This window comes from Callithrix jacchus, chromosome 12 (assembly GCF_049354715.1).
Source record: "Callithrix jacchus isolate 240 chromosome 12, calJac240_pri, whole genome shotgun sequence".
NCBI lineage: Eukaryota > Metazoa > Chordata > Mammalia > Primates > Cebidae > Callithrix > Callithrix jacchus.
Window position 1 is genome coordinate 97,056,363 of NC_133513.1, and position 22,016 is coordinate 97,078,378.

The window sequence follows — 22,016 nt, forward strand, 5'->3', positions numbered from 1 at the left end:
ACGCTTGTTAAAATGCAGCTTCTGACTCAGCAGATCTGAGCTAAAGCTGAGATCCTGCTTTTCTAACATGTTCCCAGGTGTGACCGATGCTACTGGCCCATTTACCACACTTTGATTAGCAAGGTCTTCAAAGACAATAAATGAAATGTGGCCTGGCTGAAGTCAAGGTGGACAACAATCATTATTTGTTCTTACCATTAGCTTCAGCTTTTAGGCCTGAGTCAGCATTGTAGGCAGCTTGCTTTTCTTTTTTTAGGGTGTCTTCTGAAAAAGAAGCTGTGCACAGAACCCATTATAACCTGGCATATTTTCTTCTCAATCTCTGAATTCTGTCCCATGTTCCACCCTGCCCCTGCCCACTACCCTACTTAGGAAGGTTAAGGTTAGCCTGATAAAAAGAGCCCCTCTTTTCCAGGGTTCATCTTCCCTGATCTGTGTTTGTGGTTAGACTTGCTGTCGCCCAAATGCCTCTCTGAGAGCTCTTTTCCTGAATTTTCTCAGCTCGTCTGCATTCAAGGAAGACCTGGAACATGCTATTCAGACAAGGGCTTTTCATTAGAATGGGATGGCTGTGGTTTCCTGACTCACAGTGTCTCAAATCACCTTGCTAGGACATTTGGTCTCCTACACTATTTGCCTTTCTTCTGAAACCCGTCACACAGGCTCTGACGCACTTGTAGTGATGCTGGCTGGTGAGGCCGTAAAGACCTTGCCACTGTCCTTGGTCATGATCAGCAGCTCCATCTCCTTCTTGGCAGGTGTATTGTCTTTCTCTAGGATCAGGAACTTGCAATCCTTGTGCAAAAGGTCATCATTCTGCATACTTGTGGTGCAGGCTGGGGAGGAAGAAAATGGGAGAGAAGGAAGGACATGTGCCGGGAGAGGGGAGAAAAGACAAGAAGAGGAAGGAGAAGAAAAAGAAGTGGGGTAGGGTGGTTAAATTAGCAGGTGTGTATGAGAGTCTCCTGTTCTTGCTGACAGTGGTTACTATGAAGCATCTTGAGGACTAAGGACACCCTCTATGCCTTGCTGGGCCTGGCCACCAAGAGTTTGGGTCGATATAAGAATCTCTGGCTTATGGGGCTGCCTCCCCTCCTGAAGATTATAGGATCTTTATTGAATGTGTTAAAGTCTCCATAGTCAGGTAAGTCCTTTCTTAACTAACTTGGGTTCATTTTTATTCTCCAGGTCTTAAGTGTTGCCTTCTTGGGGAGACTTCCTGACCACCCCATCTAAAGCACTTACTTAACCCTCATACACACACTCCTGTCTCTACCACATCACTCACTGCTGTCCTTAAAAATCTGTGTTCTTTTCTGTAATTGTCTTGCATACTTTGTGTGTTTGTCATCTGCCTCCACCACTAATGTCAGCTTAGTGAAGGCAGAAATCTATTCTGTCATGTTTACTGCTGTACTGTCAGCACTTAGAACAGTGTCCATCTGACACAAAGAAGGTTGTATCAGTAAAGGCTTTCCAATAAATGAACTGTAGAATGGAAGACAACACACTCCAGGATTAGAACAACGGAAGCTGAATTATGTGGACAAAGTTGATATAGATTCTATAGAAAGTAGGGAGGGTGCCAGCAGCTTCTGAGGGCTCTATGGATTGCACATAACAGGTCAGTGGCTAATGTGCAAGTGCCTGGCCCAAGGCAGATATGGAGGGTGGAGCTTCCTATCTCCTTCAGATAGGACCTTTATTCACTCATGGAAGTATCCAAGAGGTCCTTGGGGCAAGTTGCATTTGTAGGCCTAAGACCAATCATGGGTCCTATTTCCTTTTCCAGTATACCATGTGTACTGCAGAGTAATCCTCTCTGTGCACCAGCCTGACCCCTGGCAGCTAGGAGCGGCACTCACCAGCAGAGGTGGAAACACCAGTGTTCCCAGCCACAGGGCTCTGGGGCATGTTTTTCTTCACCCCATATGCTGCAAGAAAGGAAACTGGGTCAGCATGGGAGGGTGGTTCCAGATGACTCAGGAAAAGCCTGGTCAATTCTGGCAGAGAGATGCTCCTGACCCCCTCCAGTGAGAAGCAGATGATGAATCAACCCTCTCCAGCCATGGGGAGAGCACTGAGGGTTTAGATGGAATGTTCTTGGCTATAATCCTCTTCATCCTTCTAGCCACCTCCAGGAAGTCCTTCTAGACCTCATGCATCTCCTTCCCTCCTGAACTCCTTCAGCCCTTAAACCTGCTCTGCACAGCCTATCACTTATTCCCATTGTCTTATAGAGCTTCGCATTGTCTCATGTGTGTTAGACTTTCTCCTGCAATTAAGTAGCAGGTAAGTTGGGGGCAAAGGATGACCTAGGTTTCGTGTCCCCACCCACCCCCAGATTTGCACAGCAGCAGCAACCTGTAAGGAGTGTACCATAAAATCAACCAGATGATTGATTTGCAGTGACAGTGGGCTGTCAAGGATAGCAGTGAGCTAGCAAGACCACCAACCTGACCAGTTTGGCTGTGAAAGACACAGGAACATACAAGTGATACCTCACAAGGTGATGCTGTTGACAGGACAGCCTTCCCTGTGTGCTTGACTCACGTCTGAGCCAGCTAATGATCAAGATTGACATCTCCAGGTAAGGGCAGGGGGTGCTGTTTCTTTGGCAGGAAAGGTCGACTGATTTTCAGGGAAATTTTGGGTCTTTTAATTCAGTGAGTTGTAGCTGCAAAGAGGGGTCACTTCCCAGTCCCTAAGCTCCAACCCTGGCCTACTGACCTGTGGAAGTAGTGGTGGTGCCATGGGACAGGGTAGTCGAGCTGGGGGCCAGATTGTTCTGCATGCCAAATACTGTGAAAGCAACGGAGGGCAGGTGAGTACAGGGTGCACAGGGGATGTGCCCTGGCTTAAGATGGCCCCCCGGAGTCCCTAAACCACTTTTATGATCAATGTTTTTACTGATGACAGAGATTTCCAAACTTCCTCAGTTTCCATACTCTTTTTAACACAGTAATTTTGTTAATGCCCCCACCTACCTATCCCAGGCCAAAAATTGCGAATAATTCTACTTATCACATAGTTAGGTACATGCAACTTAAAAGCAGTAGTTCACACAGGGTCTGATAGATGTTGCTGACAGATCTCTCAAAATTTAAAAACATCGTAGGGGTTCCCTGTTTCCTCTGACACCCTGGGGTGCCTTGGTGCAGTGTGGGAACTGTAAATGTGGGATATGGACACAGACTCCTTGGGTGCTGAGAGGCACTAACTTGGCAAACTCCTAGCATTCCCCTTAGCCCTTCCTTCTCCTGACACAAACACAGAAAACTCCCCCACCTCAACTATGATTTCCAAGGCTCCTTGTTTATTTGATTGCTTGTTTGTTTTCAACAATGTGCAGAAGCTTATTCTTCCTGGCCAGCAGCTTTTTTTGTTCCAGCCTATCTAGTATTTGGGGCACAAGATCAAGGATTTGATATCAGCCTTGGGACCTGGTTTTATCAGGACGCAAAGGCAGAAAAAATAAAACATGTAGTCAATGTCTTCTGGATTTGGTGGGCTTCTAATCAATCAGAGGAAGGTGCTGAAAATCTGCATGCAAAACTTGTACTTGCAACTATATCAGTCAAGCAAAGAAACAAGGCCCACATTGTGATATTTGTCACAATATCACAGGGAGAAGGCAGACTCCTTTAAAAAGAAAAGATGTAGGCTGGTAACATTTACATATAGGCTCTTAAGATGTATGTGAAAACATAGCAAATATTTATTTATTTTAAATTGCTGCATGTTTGCATTGGAAGCTAAGCAGTAACATTATTTACTCCAATGTAGTTACTCCAACAAACTATGTGCTACATTTATAGAAAGATCTGAAAGTAGTTACTCAATGAACTACTACTTTTCTTATAAAGATCTGAAGTAAAATCCTTCTAAATTAACAATGCCTTTACCCTGAAAATGTCCTACACTATGATTCAGTTAGACCCTTCCCTTCCAATCCTCCAACTCTTTCAGAAAATAAAGGCACCACCTTAGAATATGCATGTCTGTGTGGGCTCATGTCCCCTCGCCTGAGACCTTTCCCTTGGGGTCTGAGTTCTCCCTGTGGTTGAGGGCAGGCTCTGTGCAGCCCCGTGGCCTCTGCTTCTGGGCTGCAGTATGCATGGAGGAAAGTCCTTCATGCTCTTGGGCAAAGCATTCTAACATTTTTATGCAAATAGCCTAGAAAAGGCATCTCAAGATGGTGACACTGACCTGAGGAGGATGTACTGAGTCCCGGGTGCAAAGTGGGGGAGCAGGATGCCATGTTATTTGGAACTCCAAAGACTGTAGGGGCAAGGAGGAAGGCTGATGAGAGGGATATCTGGTCCAGAAAGGGACAGAGATTTGGGTATCATGGAAGCACCAGAAGAAATGCCAGGATTGGGTTTTTATATTTTGGTAAATTTTTGTTTTTAGGAAAAACAGACTCTTGCCTTGCAGCACAGAATCAAACACTAGCCTGCACTGCACCATGAGTCACAGCCAATAGGTGATCTCAGGTCAGTCAGACCTGGAGTGGACAGTGGGTCCAGTCAAAGGCTCTCTTGTGAGTGACCCCATTTTACAGAGATGGTCCTGGAAGCTCAGAGAAGTCAAATGACTTATTCAAGATCCCACAATCAATTCATATGAAATGAAACTAGGTCTCCTATATCCATTTTCAGTGTTCTTTCCATTTTTCCTGATACATTGTACTATATATTCTAAAGCGGACACACTGGAAGAAACACCTTCTAGGTTTTTTGTTTGTTTGTATTTTTTTTTTACTAGAGACAGGGTTTCACTATCTTGGCCAGGCTGGTCTTGAACTCCTGACCTCGTGATCTACCCGCCTTGGCCTCCCAAAGTGCTGGGATCACAGGCATGAGCCACTGTACCTGGCCTACACCTTCTAGATGGAATTGAACTGAAGTTCCAGGGGCAATCTCCTGGGATGTTTGGCCACAGAACGCCTTTCCAGGAGGCCATGAGAATGGCAAACATTCCGGGGGTCATTCAGCTCCAGGATAAAGACATGCCGAGTTCAGGGGTGAGGGAAGGTGTGGGCTGCCCACCATGTACCTGATCCTGCAGAGTAGGCATTGGTGTTGAGGAGGGACGAGCTCTGTGTTGTCATGTTGTTGTGATAGGTCCCCATGGAGGACCCTGCAGGCAAGGTGGAGGACCATACATGCGAGGGAATGTTGGCATCCAGGATCGTTGCATCGTAGGTGCCTGACACTGAAAACAGACAGGTGCACACACCCCAGGTGAGAGACAAGTCAACATTTCCTGCTGGGGAACCTGGTCATCTCATTTTGCTGGGATTTTCCAGGTTTGGGCATTGAAGGTCCCACATTTCAGGAATTTTCTCAGTCCAGGAACCTGAGGTAGTTTCCACCTGAAATCTCAGAGCTGGTGAAAACATTATCTCTTGGATTCGAAATTTTTGCTGGCTCCTGGTAAAATTTGAGGTGGCCAGATTTTGCTGTGGGGTCCACCTGTTTCTCCTTCTAAACCTGGCTCCCCATCTCCTGGTAGGCTGTCCCACCAATGGTCTTCCTCTCCACCTGTTGCCAACTCCTCCATCTTCACAGACACGGAGGGAACAGTTCTCTCAGGAGCAACAAATAAGACCCCAAAGTAAACCTCTTTCAGTAGAATTCCAGGCACCATGGCCATTGCAGGGTGCATGCCTGGGCAGGGGAGCCATTGGTCTTGGGCCACACTGCATGCATGGCAGCCTTCTCTGGTTCTACCCTCCTTACACATTCCTATGTACCAGCCAGACACAAGGAACACTGTGCCCCCAAGAGGAGATTTTCATGCTTTTTCATATTTGGGGTCAGTTCTGCTTATTTGCCTGTGAGAGGGAGCCAGCCATGAAGGTCAGAATGTGCCCTGAGGTTTTTGTTTTAGGGTGAAAACAAGAAAGATCACAATCTCCAGGCTTTTCTCTAGTAGCAAATGGGAGGGAAGTTTCCTATCATAGTAGATCTGGCTCTTCCTCATCTCCTTCCATGGCTCTGCTAATTTATATTTCTGCCTCCCATAGAACCTACCTTGCACTTGGGGGCCAAGTAATATAGAACAACTGAACAATACTCATCCTATTCAACTGGGACATGTTGGTTTTCTGACTTTCTTCAGAGACCCACTGTCCACAAGGGCAGTGACTGTGTCTCTCTTGTCCATTGCTTTTCCTTAATGCCTGGTGCTTGGCATAGAGGAGACATTTAATAAAGAGTCATTGAATAAATGAATGAAAACTCTATAAATTTACCCAATATTCTTCATTTGGGGAACCTGGTAAACATACACTCCTGGGAAAGAATCTCTAGGATTTAGGACTGGGCTACAGCAAGTATGTAGAATGGGTGACCAGTGAGGGGTAGGATAGATACAGCCCACATTTTTCACTGCTTGAAGAGCAGATGGTCAGTGCTTTGCAAGGTCTCTGGCAAAGCCTGAAAGGCGTGCCAAAGCGTGGTTGAATCCCCAAGTCAGGATACATCTGCCACCTTGTTCCCTTCCCTCCTGAAAGAAATAATGTATACAGTGGTCCATTTCCAAGAAAAGTGCCTTCAATTAGCTTAGGTCAGCAAACTACAGAAGAAACAGCATATACTAGGCCCTTGCTTGGATCACTAATGCCTACTTATTGGCCTCTCCCTTCCCTGCCAGCGTCCCCTGCTCTTAGTTTCCCCCACTCAAACCAAAGAAGTTTAGTCTAAGATAAAAGTTTACTAGACTGCAAAATAGCTCATTTTGTCTGTTCTTATCAGTTTGCCCAGCTACTTAGGTCATAAGTCAAATACTTGAAGAACCCCTAAGCCAATTAGGATTGCAATCCATTATGGGCTGCAACAAAATGCAGCAAGACAACCCTAAAAAATCACCTAAAGCCCCTACCCAACATAAGAGGGGACTAAAAAGACCCCTTCTAACATTCTCCCAAAGAGTCCATTAGACAAAATGCTGCAGGTTTTTAAGGGATAACCCTTGAACCACGGACAAGAAAAAGCAAACAGTGATAAAGTATTACTGTTTTATCTGGCCCAAAGAGCCCATTTGTCAACCTTTGGTCTTTTGGCCTAAGTTTGGCTCAAATGAGAATTGGGTATGCCAAGCTTTAATCTCTATATGAATAATAAAACCCCATCAGCACAAGAGGAGATGGGTTATGCTCTTTGTTAAATTAGTAAATTAACCCTCATGCTCCCATTGAAAGAAGAAAAAAAAGAGCATAAGTAAAAAGCCCTTGCTCAATAAAAAGCCTTGGGATCCCCTAACACCCTTGCCCCTACCTTACATCTCACAAAGTAGAGGAGAGGAAGATCGGGGGCAAGAAGAAGGCTGAAGGAGGAGGAATCTGGGGGTCATAGAGAAGCTAAACTCAATGCTCCCTAAAATCCTTATCCAAACTTGAGGAAAGGGTTAGAACAATGTAAGAAGGACATCGAGAATTTCTCTATTCCTTCTAAACAGCAGATGTCTAATATGTACCCTTTTAAAGAAGTCCCTCTGGGACAGGGAGGAGTTGGATTTGTGAGTGTGCCTCTAACAAGTACTGAGGTTAGGAATTTTAAACAGGAAATAAGGCCACTCTTGAAAAATCTCCTCAGTTTAGCAAAGCAGCTAGATCAATTTTTAGGACCCAATTTTTGTACTTGGGCTAAGATGATGTCAATCACAAATATTCTGTTTATTGGGGAAGAGAGGGGAATAATTAAAAGGGCAGCCATGAGCATTTGGAAGAGAGAGCATCCTCAAGCAAGGAGTCCTGCCAGCTGAGCAGAAATTCCCAAATGCAAATCCCAGATGGAATAACAATAACTCCAAAGATTGACCCAAATGCACGACCTAAGGGAATGAATAATTAAAGAGATTAAAGAGTCCACTCCAAGGACACAGAATGTCTCTAATAAGCATTCAAGATCCAACAAGAAAAAGAGGAGACTCCCTCTGTGTTTCTGCAGAGGCTCAGGGATTTAAAAAACAACAACAACAACATTCAGGATTAGATCCAGAGGACCCATTAGGGCAAGGCCTTTTAAAGGTTAATTTTGTGATTAAAAGCTGGCCTCATATTACTAAGAAATTGCAAAAAAAAAAAAATTGATGGATGGAATAAAAAACCAATTAAGGAATTACTGAAGGAAGCGCAGAAGGTTTTTGTAAAAAGTGAGGAAAGAAATTGGAAAAAGAAAGAGAGAAAGCCAAAGCTGTCCATCTTGCAGACGGACAGAGGGGAGCCATGGAATGGCTCACACTGGTGCCCAGAGAGAGAGAGTTAAGCTGCTGACCCTGAAGGCAAAGGAGAGCCAGCTGTGCAGTTACAGGTATAGGGGCAGCAGGAGCCACAGAGCCAAAGCGAACAGACAAAATAAAGGTAGACAGTGTGAGAGAGCTAATGTAAGTAAGCTGTTACTTAACATGGAGAATGCACTGGTGCCCAGAGAAAGTGTGAGGGAAAGAGGAAACGGGATGAGAGAGAGAATAAAAAAGAAAAAAGTGAGAAAGACTGGAAAAGACAGAGATTAATGTAGAGATAATGTAAAAGGAAGAGAGCACAGGAGGAAGAGAGAGAGACAGAAACAGAGAGAGCTATGGAAGACGGAAGAAAGGGGGGCAAATGTGCAGGTGGGTGGTGGCTGCCACGGCCCTGCTGATAGAGAGGAGTAAGAAGCTGATCTTCCCCTAACACCCTCGGCAGGGTTCTGTTAGTGAGCACCCCATATTAGGTCAGGAATATATTAAATCAAAGAGCTGGAAAATGGTTAACTAATTCCCAAAATGTAATATGTGAAGCCATATTATTAGAAAAAGATAATTTAGTCTTGACAACATATATTTGCTTGAATACAGCCAGTTTCTTAAGAAAAGGAGAGGAGAATAAAGAGGCATCAAACCACAACTGTTTAGATATCATAGAATACCAAACTAAAGTTAAACCAGATCTGAGAGAGAGATCCAAGATGGCTGATTACCAGCAGCTCAGGATTGTAGCTCCCAGTGAAAGCGCAGAGAACGAGAGGACGCCACACTTTCAGACAAATTTTTGTTGCTCATGGACCAGGAGATTCCCAGTGGAGGAGCCCCACGGGTCGCCAGCACGACTCTTGTGACTGGCGTGGTGGTTTTGCCCACACCCCGGCTCAGCGGTTCTCGGTGCAGAGTAAACAGGACTGGCTCCCCTTTTGGTTGATGTTTGGAGCTCCAGGAAGGCAGAGTCGCCTATTCAGCTGATTGAAAAAGGGACTCAAGAAGGAAGCCAGAACGGAGATTCCTGGGCAGAAAAGCACCATGAATCTTAATGCCACTGTTTTAGCCGGCACAGTGGGTTGCTCAGATTCTGGCGCTGGGAATCAACAAGTTGGACATCCACTCAGAGACCTAATTTGAAAGTCGGTAATTACAAAGACGACAGGTGGATAAATTTACAATGATGGGAAGAAACCAGCGTAAAAAGGCTGAGAATACCCAAAATCAGAATGCCTCTCCCTCTACGGGGGATCACAGTTTCTCATCAACAAGGGAACAAGGCCTGATGGAGAACGAATGCGTTCCAGTAACAGGATTAGGCTTCAGAAAGTGGATAATAAGAAACTTCTGTGAGTTAAAAGAGCATGTTCTAGCCCAATGTAAAGAAACTAAGAACGTTGAAAAAAGGTTTGACGAAATCCTAATGAGAATAGACAATCTAGAGAGGAATATAAGTGAATTAATGGAACTGAAGAATACAATACGAGAACTCCATGAAGTATGCACAGGTTTTAACAGTCAAATTGATCAAGCAGAAGAAAGGATATCCAAGGTTGAAGACCAACTTAATGAAACGAGAAGACAAAGATTAGAGAAGAGAGAGTAAAAAGGAATGAGCAAAGTCTCCAAGAAATATGGGACTATGTGAAAAGACCTAATTTACGTTTGATAGGTGTACCTGAATGTCATGAAGAGAATGAATCCAAGCTGGAAAATATTCTTCAGGAAAACTTTCCTAACCTAGTAAGGCAGGACAATACTCAACTCCAGGTAATACAGAGAACACCACAAAGATATTCCTCAAGTAGAGCAACCCCAAGACACATAATCATTAGATTCACCAGGGTTGAAATAAAGGAGAAAATTCTAAGGGCAGCTAGAGAGAAAGGTCAGGTTACCCATAAAGGGAAGTCTATCAGACTCACAGCAGATCTCTCAGCTGAAACCCTACAAACTAGAAGGGAGTGGGGGTCAATATTCAATATCCTCAAAGAAAAGAATTTTCAACCTACAATCTCATATCCAGCCAAATTAAACTTCATAAATGAAGGAAAAATGAAATTTTTCACGAACAAGCAAGCACTCAGAGATTTCATCACCACCAGGCCTGCTTTACAAGAGCTTCTGAAAGAAGCACTATACACAGAAAGGAGCAACCAGTATCAGTCATCCCAAAAACTTACCAAAAGGTAAAGAGTATCTCCATAATGAAGAATCTATATCAACTAATGGGCAAAATAGCCAGCTAGCATTAAACGACAATATTAAACTCACAAATATCAATATTAATCCTAAATGTAAATGGATTAAATGCCCCAATCAAAGACACAGACAGGCAAATTGAATAAAAAGTCAAAACCCATCCGTATGCTGTATCCAGATCCATCTCATAAGCAAGGACACACAAAGACTCAACACACAAAGACTCAAAGGGTTGGTGGAAGACTTACCAATCAAATGGAGAGCAAAAAAAAAAAAAACAAAAAACAGGAGTTGTAACTTTTGTCTCTGACAAAATAGACTTTAACAGTAACAAAGACTAAAAGAAACAAAGGACATTACATAATGGTAAAGGATCAATGCAACAACAGGAGTCAATGATTATAAATATATATGTACCCAATATAGGAACACCCAGATACATAAGTCAAGTTCTTAACGACTTATAAAGAGACTTGGACTCCCGCACAATAATAGTGGGAGACTTTGACACCACATTGTTAATATTCAATGGATCAACGAAATAGAAAATTAACAGGGACATCTATGATTTGAACTCAGACCTGGAACAAGTAAACTCAGTGAATATTTATAGAATTCTTCACCCCAGGTCTACAGAACATACATTTTGCTCAGTATCACATTACACCTATTTTGAAAGTGACCACATAATTGGAAGTAAATCACTCTTCAGCATTTGCATAGCATTTTACAGAATTAAATGAAATATTGGTTGGCTGTTTGTTTGTTATTTTCTTCCCTTATTCCTTCCTGACTCTGCTGTTAAGCATAACTATCGGCATAAAAGAGGTTTTTAATACCGATTTTTAGATTGCATTTCAGCCTGGGCAATAGAGCAAGACTCTTGTTCTCTCTCCCCCTTTCTCTTTCTCTTTCTTTCTTTCAAAAAAAAAAAAAGAAAAATTTACCTACTTTGTCAGAATCACACAGCTAATTAATGGCAGAGTTGGTATTAGATTTCTCATCTCCTACTTTAATATTTTTTTACAGGGGAAAGTGAACCAATAAGCTAATTCCTGCTAAGATGCCTATTCATTCGTTCCACAAATATTTATTGAAAAATAAAAAAAATAAAGTTAAACCAGACCTTAATATCAAACTAAAATTAAACCACCCCACCACATGATAGGATGAGACCGTAAATTGGTCATCCCAAGTAATAAATGGTAAAAAACACAATGGCTTTGCTATCATTAATAGAAACAAACAATCCTTATGTGAAAAAGGTAGATTACCCAATAATTGTCAGCCCAAACCTGCAAATTACATGCTCTTAACCAGGCCCTGAAGCTCCTAGAAGGCCAAAAAGGCACTGTATATACTAATTCCAAATATGCCTATGAAGTGGTATATACCTTTAAAAAGATCTGGACAGAGCAAGGCCTAATAAACAGCAGGGGGAAAGAATTGGTACATGGGGAACTGATCAAACAAGTTCTAAAAAGCTTCTTGCTTCCAGCAGAGACAGCCATAATTCATGTAAATGACCCCTAGAAAGAAAACACATAGAAGCTATAGGGAACAGGCTTGTGGATAAAGGCGCGCAAGCCTCCCTGGAGGAAAAAGGTAGATTGTTTAACCTAATCACAAATATCCCTAAAGTGATATTAAAACCCCAATTTTCTAAGGAGGAGGAGGAAGAGCTGGGCAAGATGGGGTCCACTCAAACTAAGGATGGGAGATGGGTGATCCCTGATGGGAGAGAAATGATAAGCAAACCCGTAATGAGAAAACTAATGTCCATACTGCATAAGGGAAGTTGGTGGGGTCTCCATGCCATGTGTGATACAATACTCAAAAAGTATGGGTGTATAGGGATTTATACCCTTGCTAAACAAGTGTGTGGGTGTTGTGTAATGTGCCAGAGAATAAACAAAAAGGTAGTTAGAAAACAGACTACTGGAGGAAGACCTTGTGGGTTAAGGCCATTTCAGAGCATTTAAGTAGATTTTACAGAAAAGCCCAAAATAGGGAGACTAAAGTATCTACTTGTTATGGTAAACCACCTCTCCAGCTGGGTGGAGGCCTTCCCCTTCCAACTGCCACCATTGGGAATGTGGTAAAAATTATATATATATATATATATATATTTTTTTTTTGAGACAATGTCTCACTCTTGTCTCCCAGGCTGGAGTGCAGTAGGGTGATCTCGGCTCACTACAATCTCTGCCTCCCAGATTCAAACGATTCTCCTGCCTCAGCCTCCTGAGTAGCTGGATTTACAGGCGCCTGCCATCATGCCTGGCTAATTTTTGCATTTTTAGTAGAGACGAGGTTTCACCATGTTGGCCAGGTTGGTCTCAAACTCCTGACCTCAGGTAATCTGCCTACCCTGGCCTCCCAAAATGCTGGGATTACAGGCGTGAGTCACTGTGCCTGGCCAAAAATAATCTTAAAACAAATTATACTTAGATTTGGCCTGGTAAAAAATATTAATTTAGACAATGGGAGCCACTTTACCCCCAGGGTGCTAAGGGGAATTATGGAAAGTTTACACATTAAATGGAATTACCACACCCCTTGGTATCCCCCTTCCTCTGGAAAAGTAGAATAAATCAAACTCAAAAAGCATATTACTAAACTAATCTTAAAAACTAAAATGCCTTTAATGTCTCCCAATAGCACTCCTTTGGATTAGAACAGCCCCAAGGAAAGACTTGGGATTGTCCTCTTACAAATTATTATATAGACTACCATATTTAGGTAGGACTACTGAACTTCCTACTGTGGAAACCAAAGACCAATTTTTAAGAAATTATATACTGGCCCTATCCTCTACCCTGTCATCCCTTGGGTTAAAAGGACTTCTAACTCACATCCCACCTCTTGAGTTATCAATCCACCACTTCCAGCCTGGTTTGGACGTGTAAGTTTGTTTCTCACACTCCTCTGCAGCCTGGGCTGTCAGACTTACCTGACTGGGAGCTCGCTGTCACAATTTTGGTCTCCACAGTGCCTTTCTTGGGGATGGGGAGAGTGTTGGAGGAATTCCGGGTGGGGCTCACGCTTGCCGATCGACTCCCCTTGAGCAAACGCTTAACATCATCCAATTCTGTCCCTGTAAAAGAATCCACACATGTTTCTGTTAAGTCCAGGTTTCTTTCCTGAGTCCCTGTGCAGGTGGGGGAACATTTGTGGCATTCTGGCTACTGGGGAGAATGGCATTTGCTTCACACATTGGGACTTTTCGCTTGGCTTTATAATATTCACATTTTACCAATGAATTGCACTTATCAACTTGGTAGTTTGTCATATTAACAGTCTCATAAATCTTCTGCCTCTCACAAGGAGGTCAAGGTGCTTGGGAGATATTTCCTAATTAGACCTCATGAAATATCTCAGGAATGATTCTGTGACTGGAAGACACTATCATCCAGGATCAGGTGGTTAGAAAACCAGGTCCCTTCAAACAGATGCTTTAACAGTAGTCTCATCCCCTGCGCAGGATGCGTCAGATGTTGGGTCCCTGACCTTGTATGCTTGGGGTGTCAAAAGGAATTTGTGGCCCATAACTCCTAAACATTATGCTGTGTTCATGTGTGATTTAATTTCAAGTCTGTCTGGCTGATTTAATCTGTAGCAAGGTGGAAAATGGAGCAAGTTCCCTGTGCCTCCCACACAGGAAGCAGGGAAGCAGGAGAGGTGGGAGGTATCGTGCATGGGTAGTGCATGAGAAGAGAAACAGGTTTGCAATGTATGCTGAAGGAACCTCAGCCCCCACTCTCTTCGCCCTGCTGCCCCTAAGCCTGGAAGGATTCAGGTGAGGTGTCAGGCCTGTAGTTAGATTCTACAACCCTAGGCACTGAGCTCTCTGGACAACCCCCATCTCTGTTCTGAGCCACTGTCCCTGCTTTTTCTTCTCCTACTCCTTGTACTTGGCTGCTGTCCTAAAAGTTAAGCTCATTTCGAAATGTTAAATACCTCTAGCAAGAACAACAGGTATCTAACATAGTCAATAGACAGAGACTGGGGGGTCTCTGGCATTTGAGATAAACTTCAAACTCTTATCCTCTGCTACTGACCCTTCTCTAATCTTCAGCTATCCCATTGATGTCTCATGCAGGCTCATCCCTCTAAGACTAACTGACCCACTCCTCAGTTTCCTTTCAGGTAACGCCTAACCTGGGAAGGCCTCTTTGACCTGATCTCCCTGGGCTATGGTGGAGCTGCTCCTCCCTGCTCCCTCACCACACTGAGTTGTGATGATTGGTTAACTTACTGTCTCCCTGTTAGTCTGTGAACTATTATGCAGCAGGAACCATAGTTTACTCAGCAGCTTAACCTCAGCACCTGGCCCAGGATCCAATTTACTGAAACCCCTTAAAGATGTTTTATGATTGCATAAAAAATTTGTGGACACATACACACAGCATTAGCCGTGAATTTCTGGACCCTTTCTTTTCAGCAAGATCATGATCACTTACATCGGGTAGATGGGGACGCACTCTGCAGTCGAACTCGAATTTCACTCTCTGTACAAGGGAAGAGATGGAGAAAGGTGTGAACAAAGGAGTTTAGATCACAATCTCTGACACTGAACTCCTAGAAGCACATGACCCTTTAGGCTGTTCTGAGATTTCTGAGATCTGGAAACAGGTAATCTAGGTTTGCCCAAGACAAGTGCTGCTTAAAAAGGAAGACCACCCCATCTCCAACAATTCCCCCTCCTGCCAACTGCACACCTCCCAGGCAGCTGGATATGTTCTAACAAAATCCCAGGCTGAGCAAAGAGGTTCCAATACAGTCAACAATGGTCAACCCTTTCCCCGTCATCCATCTCACAGTTGCCAGAACCAAGGTTCTCTCCTGCCTCCAAGGTCTCAGGCATTGGCAAGAGATTCTGAAAGCCAGAGTGTTTACTTGCCATTCTGGCGTCTTTAGAGATGGGAAGGGCAGGAAGTTGGTAGCTTAACATTATTAGTTAGCTGCAGGTGGACAGTTGGCATTTTTCAACTATCAACCTAAGGTTGTGGTGGTTGGCATACTCCTAACTTCCAAGTTATTGATGATAATAAGGCCCATAGGAAGTCTAGGTGGGTCATTGTGAAGAATTCTGCCTTCACCGTCCCTAACATGCTGCCCCCACCCTGCCCAAAGCTTAGCAAGGGCTGCTTCTCGCAGGACCACATTTCTCTCCTATATCATTGTCTAGATGATGAGATTACAAAACTGTCATGTAGCTGTTTATCTCCTGGATGAATTTTGAAAAAAAGATTAGGAAGATTTTGCTCATCTTTTGACATGTAAAGGCAATTAAAGCATATTTTGTTAAAGTCAACCAGGAGACCAGAAGTGAAAATATATGTGGTATCTGCATCTTCAGATGATCCACAGCAAAGCAAATGATGCCCCACATTGTTATTATATGTTTTGATTCCTGCCTCTACATGCTTGTTAGATTACTGTCAAAAGCTACCCTGCCCCTCCTAATAGAGCCAGTGGAAGATTCCCAGGATACTCGAAGCTTCTCGAAGGCAGAAAGCATGCCTTGTTTATTCTTCTGTACCCCTTACACTCCCTGGCTCAAGGCTGGACACACATTAGCTGCTCAGAATATACTTGTTGAATGAATTGGACTGAACCCAGTGACAGCACTCACCTCGTGTTTGACTCCGTCCTCTGGTTGAAGAAGAGGCTGAGAAACAAAGAAATGCAATTTTAGGCATATATAAGAGGTGGCATGCTAAATACTTTTTACATGGAGGCAGATATATGTGGGCAGGGGTTACTTTCATAGTGTGTCTAAATCCAGATAGGGGCTTTCTGTATAGCAGTTGCTTAATAAATGATGACCACTTAGCAACAGCAGAGAATGTTTTTCAATGCCGTAGTATATTTATGATGTTAAAGCTAAACAAATGTTAAGTGAGCTAACATTTAGAGTGTTCAGTTAGCTAAGGTAATCTGTTGGGGAGCATGATCCTTTTGGACTGGCTGACTACACTGATCAAATGTATCAAAAAGCTCCCAAGTCTTCCCTTTGATTATTTATTTGAGTGTCATGGTTTCCCCATTGTAAGCAAATACATAAAGTTATAATCACTGTATAATCCATGATCATAGTATCAATTTATATGCATAGTGAGATTCCAAGAACATGGATCCAAAACTTAAAGCCAAATGAAGACACAGCCTGGGGGTTCATGAAGCCTATACAGTGCCCTTGAAAGCAAGCAATAGTGAAGGTGCTGGGATGCCTGGCATTTGTGTGTTTTACTTGCTGGTCTGCCTTGTTGGTTTCATGTGCATCTCATGGAAAGAAGAATCCCTACAATTATTGTTTGGCTTTAGGGGATTATCCATCCAAGCCTGAGCCAGCTTACCATTTCTATAGTGCCACGAGCAAAGGCTTATGACAGCAAGTTAATGTGGCTGACAGTCCCCTTAATATGCTTCAGGATAAAGAGCAAGGGAAAAATAGATCAGCAGAGGTCAAACTCCTTTAGAAGAATCCATTTAGCTCCTGATGTCCCCTACTCCTGCCATTTGATCTCCCCCAGGCATTTTCCTAGTGCCTCGTTTGACCATTTCTTTAGAAAATAAGGAGAGGACATACCAAACTCCTTCCGAGGATACTCCGGAGAAGAGTTGCCACTGGAGCTCCCTAGAGAGGGGATAAAACACTTAGAACAAATGGCTTCTTAGGCCCATAAAGCTTCCAAAAGGGGAGGTAGTGCCTATTACTTCTTTCTGGACCTCCACAGCCCTCGGTGTTTCAGGAGGGGATGAGGTGTGCTCTTCAGCATGCATTTCAAAGGAGCCAGGCTCATGATGCAAAGACAACACATCATGGCCCTGGTCACAACTCTTCACTCTGGTCAAGGACCTACTTCAGATGAGACAGGGATAAACAAAGGAGAGCAGGAGGTTTTCATTTCTTTCATTTTTGTTCAATTCTTCCACTGGGCTTGCCTTGTGCCTGTGCTAGAGCAAGTGACCTGCCCTCAGCACCAGCGACCTCTCTGACCCTGTGAGGCTTGTCCCAAATGTGGACCCAGTTAAAATGAAGGTACAAATCCCTGCTCAGGCCTGACATCAGAAAGCACTGTGATGATTCAATCTACCTCACCTGGATTAGGAGCTTCCCAGTGGCCCAGCAGCTCTGGTCCTGCAGCCGCAGGAGGGAGTCTGCTGTGGGTGTGGGGTGCCGGCTGGCTGTAATCATTCACTAGAGTGTCTGTGCCTTACTCCTGCTTCTCCAGCACCACCACCCACCTCTTCTTACCATTAAACTCCTAGGTTGTCTGGCTTGTTGTTTTCCCACTAAAACTGCTTCTGCAGATCACCAGGTATGTCAGGAACCTTAGTAATGAAACCCAGGTGTCTACGACTCCTTGACCCTGAGCACTCTCTTGTGTTGACTTCAGCGTTGCTGCATGTTTATGGTCTCCCCATGTCCCTAAAAGACTTTTCCTTCTCTCTCTGTTATCTGGCTCTTCTTTCACCTTTTTCCTTCCACTTTACCTTTATTTGCTTCCTTCAATTTTTATACTCCCTTCCTTGGCAAATTCCCTTACTCTTCTGATTTCCTCTAACATTGCTTTGTGAATGGCTTCCACCTGGATGTCTGGGCCCTGACTTCTTCCCTAAACTCAAGTCCAGCATTACCCACAGCCTGCTTGCTACCCTCACCAGTGAGCTGGGCAAGTGGCTGTACTTCAGGATGAAGTTGCTGGATTCATCAAGTGGAGTCCTCCATCTAGATTCCCTGTTTCAGTTGTTGGCACCACCAAGAACCCACCTGTGTGTAAAGCCTTTTCCTTACCTTTAATCAATTGCCAAACCTGTCAATTCCACCTCGGAGATACCTTTCACCTTTAGCTCCTTAGCACCATTGTTACAAACCTGGTCCCAGTCAAAATGTCCCTTCTCTGGATGACTGTATGAGGATGAGGATTTCCTTTTAACTTGTCACTGTGTTCAGTCTCTTTCTCACCAATTTTTCCAACACATGGCTTCCAGAGTTCTAGTCCTGGACCTCAAATATGATTGTTTTGCTGAAAAATCTCTGTGGCTTCCCATTGCATATGGAATAAGTCTAAACATCTTATCCTAGCACTGAATCTGAGTCCCTCAAACCTTTTGCATATTAAGTACCACTGAATTTCCCACTTAAGCCCTGGGCTTTCCTGGCTGTCTTTGCTTATGCTGCTGTTTCCACACCCTGGACAGCCCCATCCCTCCATCTCTGGGTATCAAACTCTTACTCATCATGAGGGCCCAGCTCACATGTTACCTCCTCCATAGAGTGTTCCCTGATTTCCTCAGCTGAAAATGATAATCCCCGTCTACTTTGCACAGTTGTATTTTATCTGTCATCTTAATATGTCTATTGGACTACAGATCCTGAAGGCAAGATCTATGTCTGATTCATTTAAGTATTCATCAAGGCATTCTACACAGTGTTAAACGCATAACAGGCATTAGATAAAACACTAGTTGGAAAAGTAACTAAATGGGTGAATAAATGAGGCAGTGAATGAATGAAGTAATGGAAGTAATAAAAGAATTCTTCAAGTAATGGAAGTCCATAAAAGAAATGAGTTTAAGTGTACTTTTTTTTTGAGATGGAGTCTCGCTCTGTCACCCAGGCTGGAGTGTGGTGACATGATCTTGGCTCACTACAACCTCCACCTCCTGGGTTCAAGCGATTCTCCTGCCTCAGCCTCCCAAGTAGCTGGGACTACAGGTGTATACCACCATGCCCGGCTAATTTTTTGTATTTTTAGTAGAGACGGGGTTTCACTGTGTTAGCCAGAATGGCTTTGATCTCCTGTTCTCCTGTCCTCATGATCTGCCTGCCTCAGCCTCCCAAAGTGCTGAGCCACCACACCAGACCCCAGAAAAAAAATGAAGGGATAGAAAGAAGGGTGAGGGGCAGAACAGGTGGCCAGTATGTAAATCTTCAAAGAATGAGTGAAGTTGCTTGTGGAAGAGAATAGTCCTCTTGTACGGTTAGTGGAACTGATACCTTCGTATGCATGGCGGGTAACGTGAGTTTTCCTTTCAAAGGTCGAGCCTGGGGAGTTCGGCAGAGTGGAGGCAGGTGAGTGAGCCCTCCTGTAACTAGAGGTGGAGCCAAGGCCTCGTGTGCTTCCACCTGCAAGAGGGGAAAAGCATAAGTTCTTATAGTGCTTCGGCAGAAAGATGAACCAAATGGCTACTCTGACCCAGCTATATTAACCAAGTACTCTCAGGGAGGGCCTTTGGGAGGGCACAATTGAAAGGGGCTGCCTCAGCATTCCCCCAGCTGTTCAGAAACAGAAGGGTGGAACTATTGGCCGGGAATGTCCTTCCTATGCATGGTTATCATGCATAGAAATGGAAAGAATTTGGCAGGATTTTTCCTGTAGACACTGCTTGGATGGACTAGAATATAATCCAGCATGGAAGTGTGACTCAACAGGGAGGGGCAAGTGTTTCTTTTGGTCAGCCTGGCTGTTCTTATGTCTTGGGGCTTCCTTTTTAGTTTCACTTCTAAGTATTTTGAATGGTTTCAGGAGCTATCTGGGTGCTTCTTGCTTTTCTTTGGTTTTGCCTTGTTTGCTTTCTTTTGTTTTAGTTTGAAAGAGTGCCTCACTGGGGACAATGGGCCTGTGTTGGATGCTTGCCCAATGGAACCTTGCAGGGTGTGGGATAACATGTCACCAGTGTCCCTTAGCACAGTAACCCAATCATTAAGTTTCTTTTGTTGTTGTTGTTAAATCATATTGTAAACCTTCAGGCATGCACATCCTTCTCTAAAAAGATGGCTTAAAGAGAGTGATTTAAAGGGGAAATAGCAACCTACCAATGAAGTCTTCTTAATTAATAGTAATTTATATTGTGGACTTAATGAAAATGGATCTGATTTTAAGTAGGCTTCAAATGCTGATGATTTAGAATTTGCACCCCCATTCTCCACCCCTGCTGCCCAATGACTGTGTGTTATTTAGGTAACTCTTTGGGGCATTTGGAATGGATGACAGGTGATTGTAATTGTCCCTCTTGTGCACTGATTCAAAATTGTGACTGCCCTGTGTCCGCTGCAGGACATTCTTGGTGTCTCTTTATCCTCATTAGTCCCTGACCACTGGCACCAGTAGGCACTCACTTGAGTTTATGTAGCCACTGCTGCCATGAGTCAGGCTTTGTTTCTCCAGCCGGCTCCCTCCGCCAAGAGAACCTGTTTTAGCATAGCCATTGCTGGTCCCGCCTTCTGCCAGGAACAAAAGCAGGTGACAATTTCAGGGTGAAGTCAGGCCAGAGGGTCCCCTTGTCCCTCACCCTGTGGAAGTCTTCCTTGATTTTTCACCAGGACCTTCTTAGTTTGGGGTCCCTTTCCCACCTACATTATAAGATACAAGCTGCCATGCTCCAATTTTGTTGTTGTTGTTTTTTGATACAAATATCTAGAGTGACTATTCCACCTGATTTAAAAGAAAAGTCCCCTGGGTGGAATATAGCAAGTTGCATATTAGGAAATTTTTTTTTTTTTTTTTGAGATGGAGTTTCTCTCTTATTACCCAGGCTGGAGTGCATGGCGTGATCTCGGCTCACCGCAACCTCCACCTCCTGGGTTCAGGCAATTCTCCTGCCTCAGCCTCCTGAGTAGCTGGGATTACAGGCACGTGCCACCATGCCCAGCTAATTTTTTGTATTTTTAGTAGAGACGGGGTTTCACCATGTTGACCAGGATGGTCTCAATCTCTTGACCTTGTGATCCACCCGCCTCGGCCTCCCAAAGTGCTGGGATTACAGGCATGAGCCACCACGCCCGGCTAGGAAATTTTAAATACTAGAAAAGGCTGAGCAATGAAAGCTCCTTGAGTCCAGGACCTCATTGGGCTTGCTTTTTACGAGTGCCTGGTCAGTGCCCAGGCATGGCAGCCACTAGAAGTGCTGGAGGGGTGAGTGGCAGCTCTGCGTTGCTGGCCTTCCACCTGGCAGCCCATCACTGCTCTGACTTCACCTGCTGATGGGTGGGTTCTCCCCATCCCTAGGGAACTAGGCTCCCTGAAGGTGGGGGGAGGGGGTAGCTTTTGGGCTCAGATCAATATTATAAGAATGATAGGAGCTCCTAGAAAAAAGTGGCCTTAACCAGAAGCTTGACCAGTGGCCCCCAGTCCCTGCTCAGGTTAGATAAGATTTCCAATATTTCAGCATCTGGAATAGGCAAATCTACAGAGACAGTAGATTTGTGGTTTCCAGGGGCTGGGGAGTGAGGAAGGAAAATGAGGAATAACTGCTAATGGTCACTTTGAGGAGCCATGGAAATCTTCTAAAATTAGATTGTAATCATGGCTGCACAACTTGGTAAATACACTAACAATTGCTGAAGTATATACTATGAACTGGTGAGTTCTGTTATATAGAAATTCATGTCAATATAGCTGTTAAAAAAGATTTCAAAAAATTTGGAGCTCTCATGGAAAAGGTTACAGGTGTGGGGTCCTTCAAATGTGACTTCCTGAGAAGTAAGCTATTGAGGTAGTTACTTACTTGGTGGTAAGGATGTAAGTCTTGTGGTTACTGTTTCAGTGACAACTAGAAAA

At 43.9% G+C, this 22,016-nt stretch overlaps 1 protein-coding gene across 2 annotated transcripts in view; it reads right to left on the reverse strand.

Annotated features, from left to right (window-relative positions):
* The window catches only part of COL17A1 (collagen type XVII alpha 1 chain), a 57,556-nt gene that overhangs the window by 27,756 nt on the left and 7,784 nt on the right, over positions 1–22,016 (reverse strand). The window contains exons 3-15 of one of the 2 annotated variants that reach the window (XM_009010232.5): positions 21,964–22,008; positions 20,576–20,680; positions 19,454–19,582; positions 17,039–17,086; positions 16,082–16,117; positions 14,907–14,954; positions 13,397–13,540; positions 5,059–5,217; positions 4,210–4,281; positions 2,731–2,802; positions 1,866–1,934; positions 675–836; positions 196–276 (exon numbers count right to left, since the gene is read on the reverse strand). In XM_009010232.5, coding sequence (XP_009008480.1) covers positions 196–276; positions 675–836; positions 1,866–1,934; positions 2,731–2,802; positions 4,210–4,281; positions 5,059–5,217; positions 13,397–13,540; positions 14,907–14,954; positions 16,082–16,117; positions 17,039–17,086; positions 19,454–19,582; positions 20,576–20,680; positions 21,964–22,008 — 1,170 coding nt within the window. Of the gene's footprint in view, positions 1–195; positions 277–674; positions 837–1,865; positions 1,935–2,730; positions 2,803–4,209; positions 4,282–5,058; positions 5,218–8,966; positions 9,204–13,396; positions 13,541–14,906; positions 14,955–16,081; positions 16,118–17,038; positions 17,087–19,453; positions 19,583–20,575; positions 20,681–21,963; positions 22,009–22,016 lie in introns of those variants that run through there. The other variant, XM_035268993.3, reaches the window with a different exon arrangement.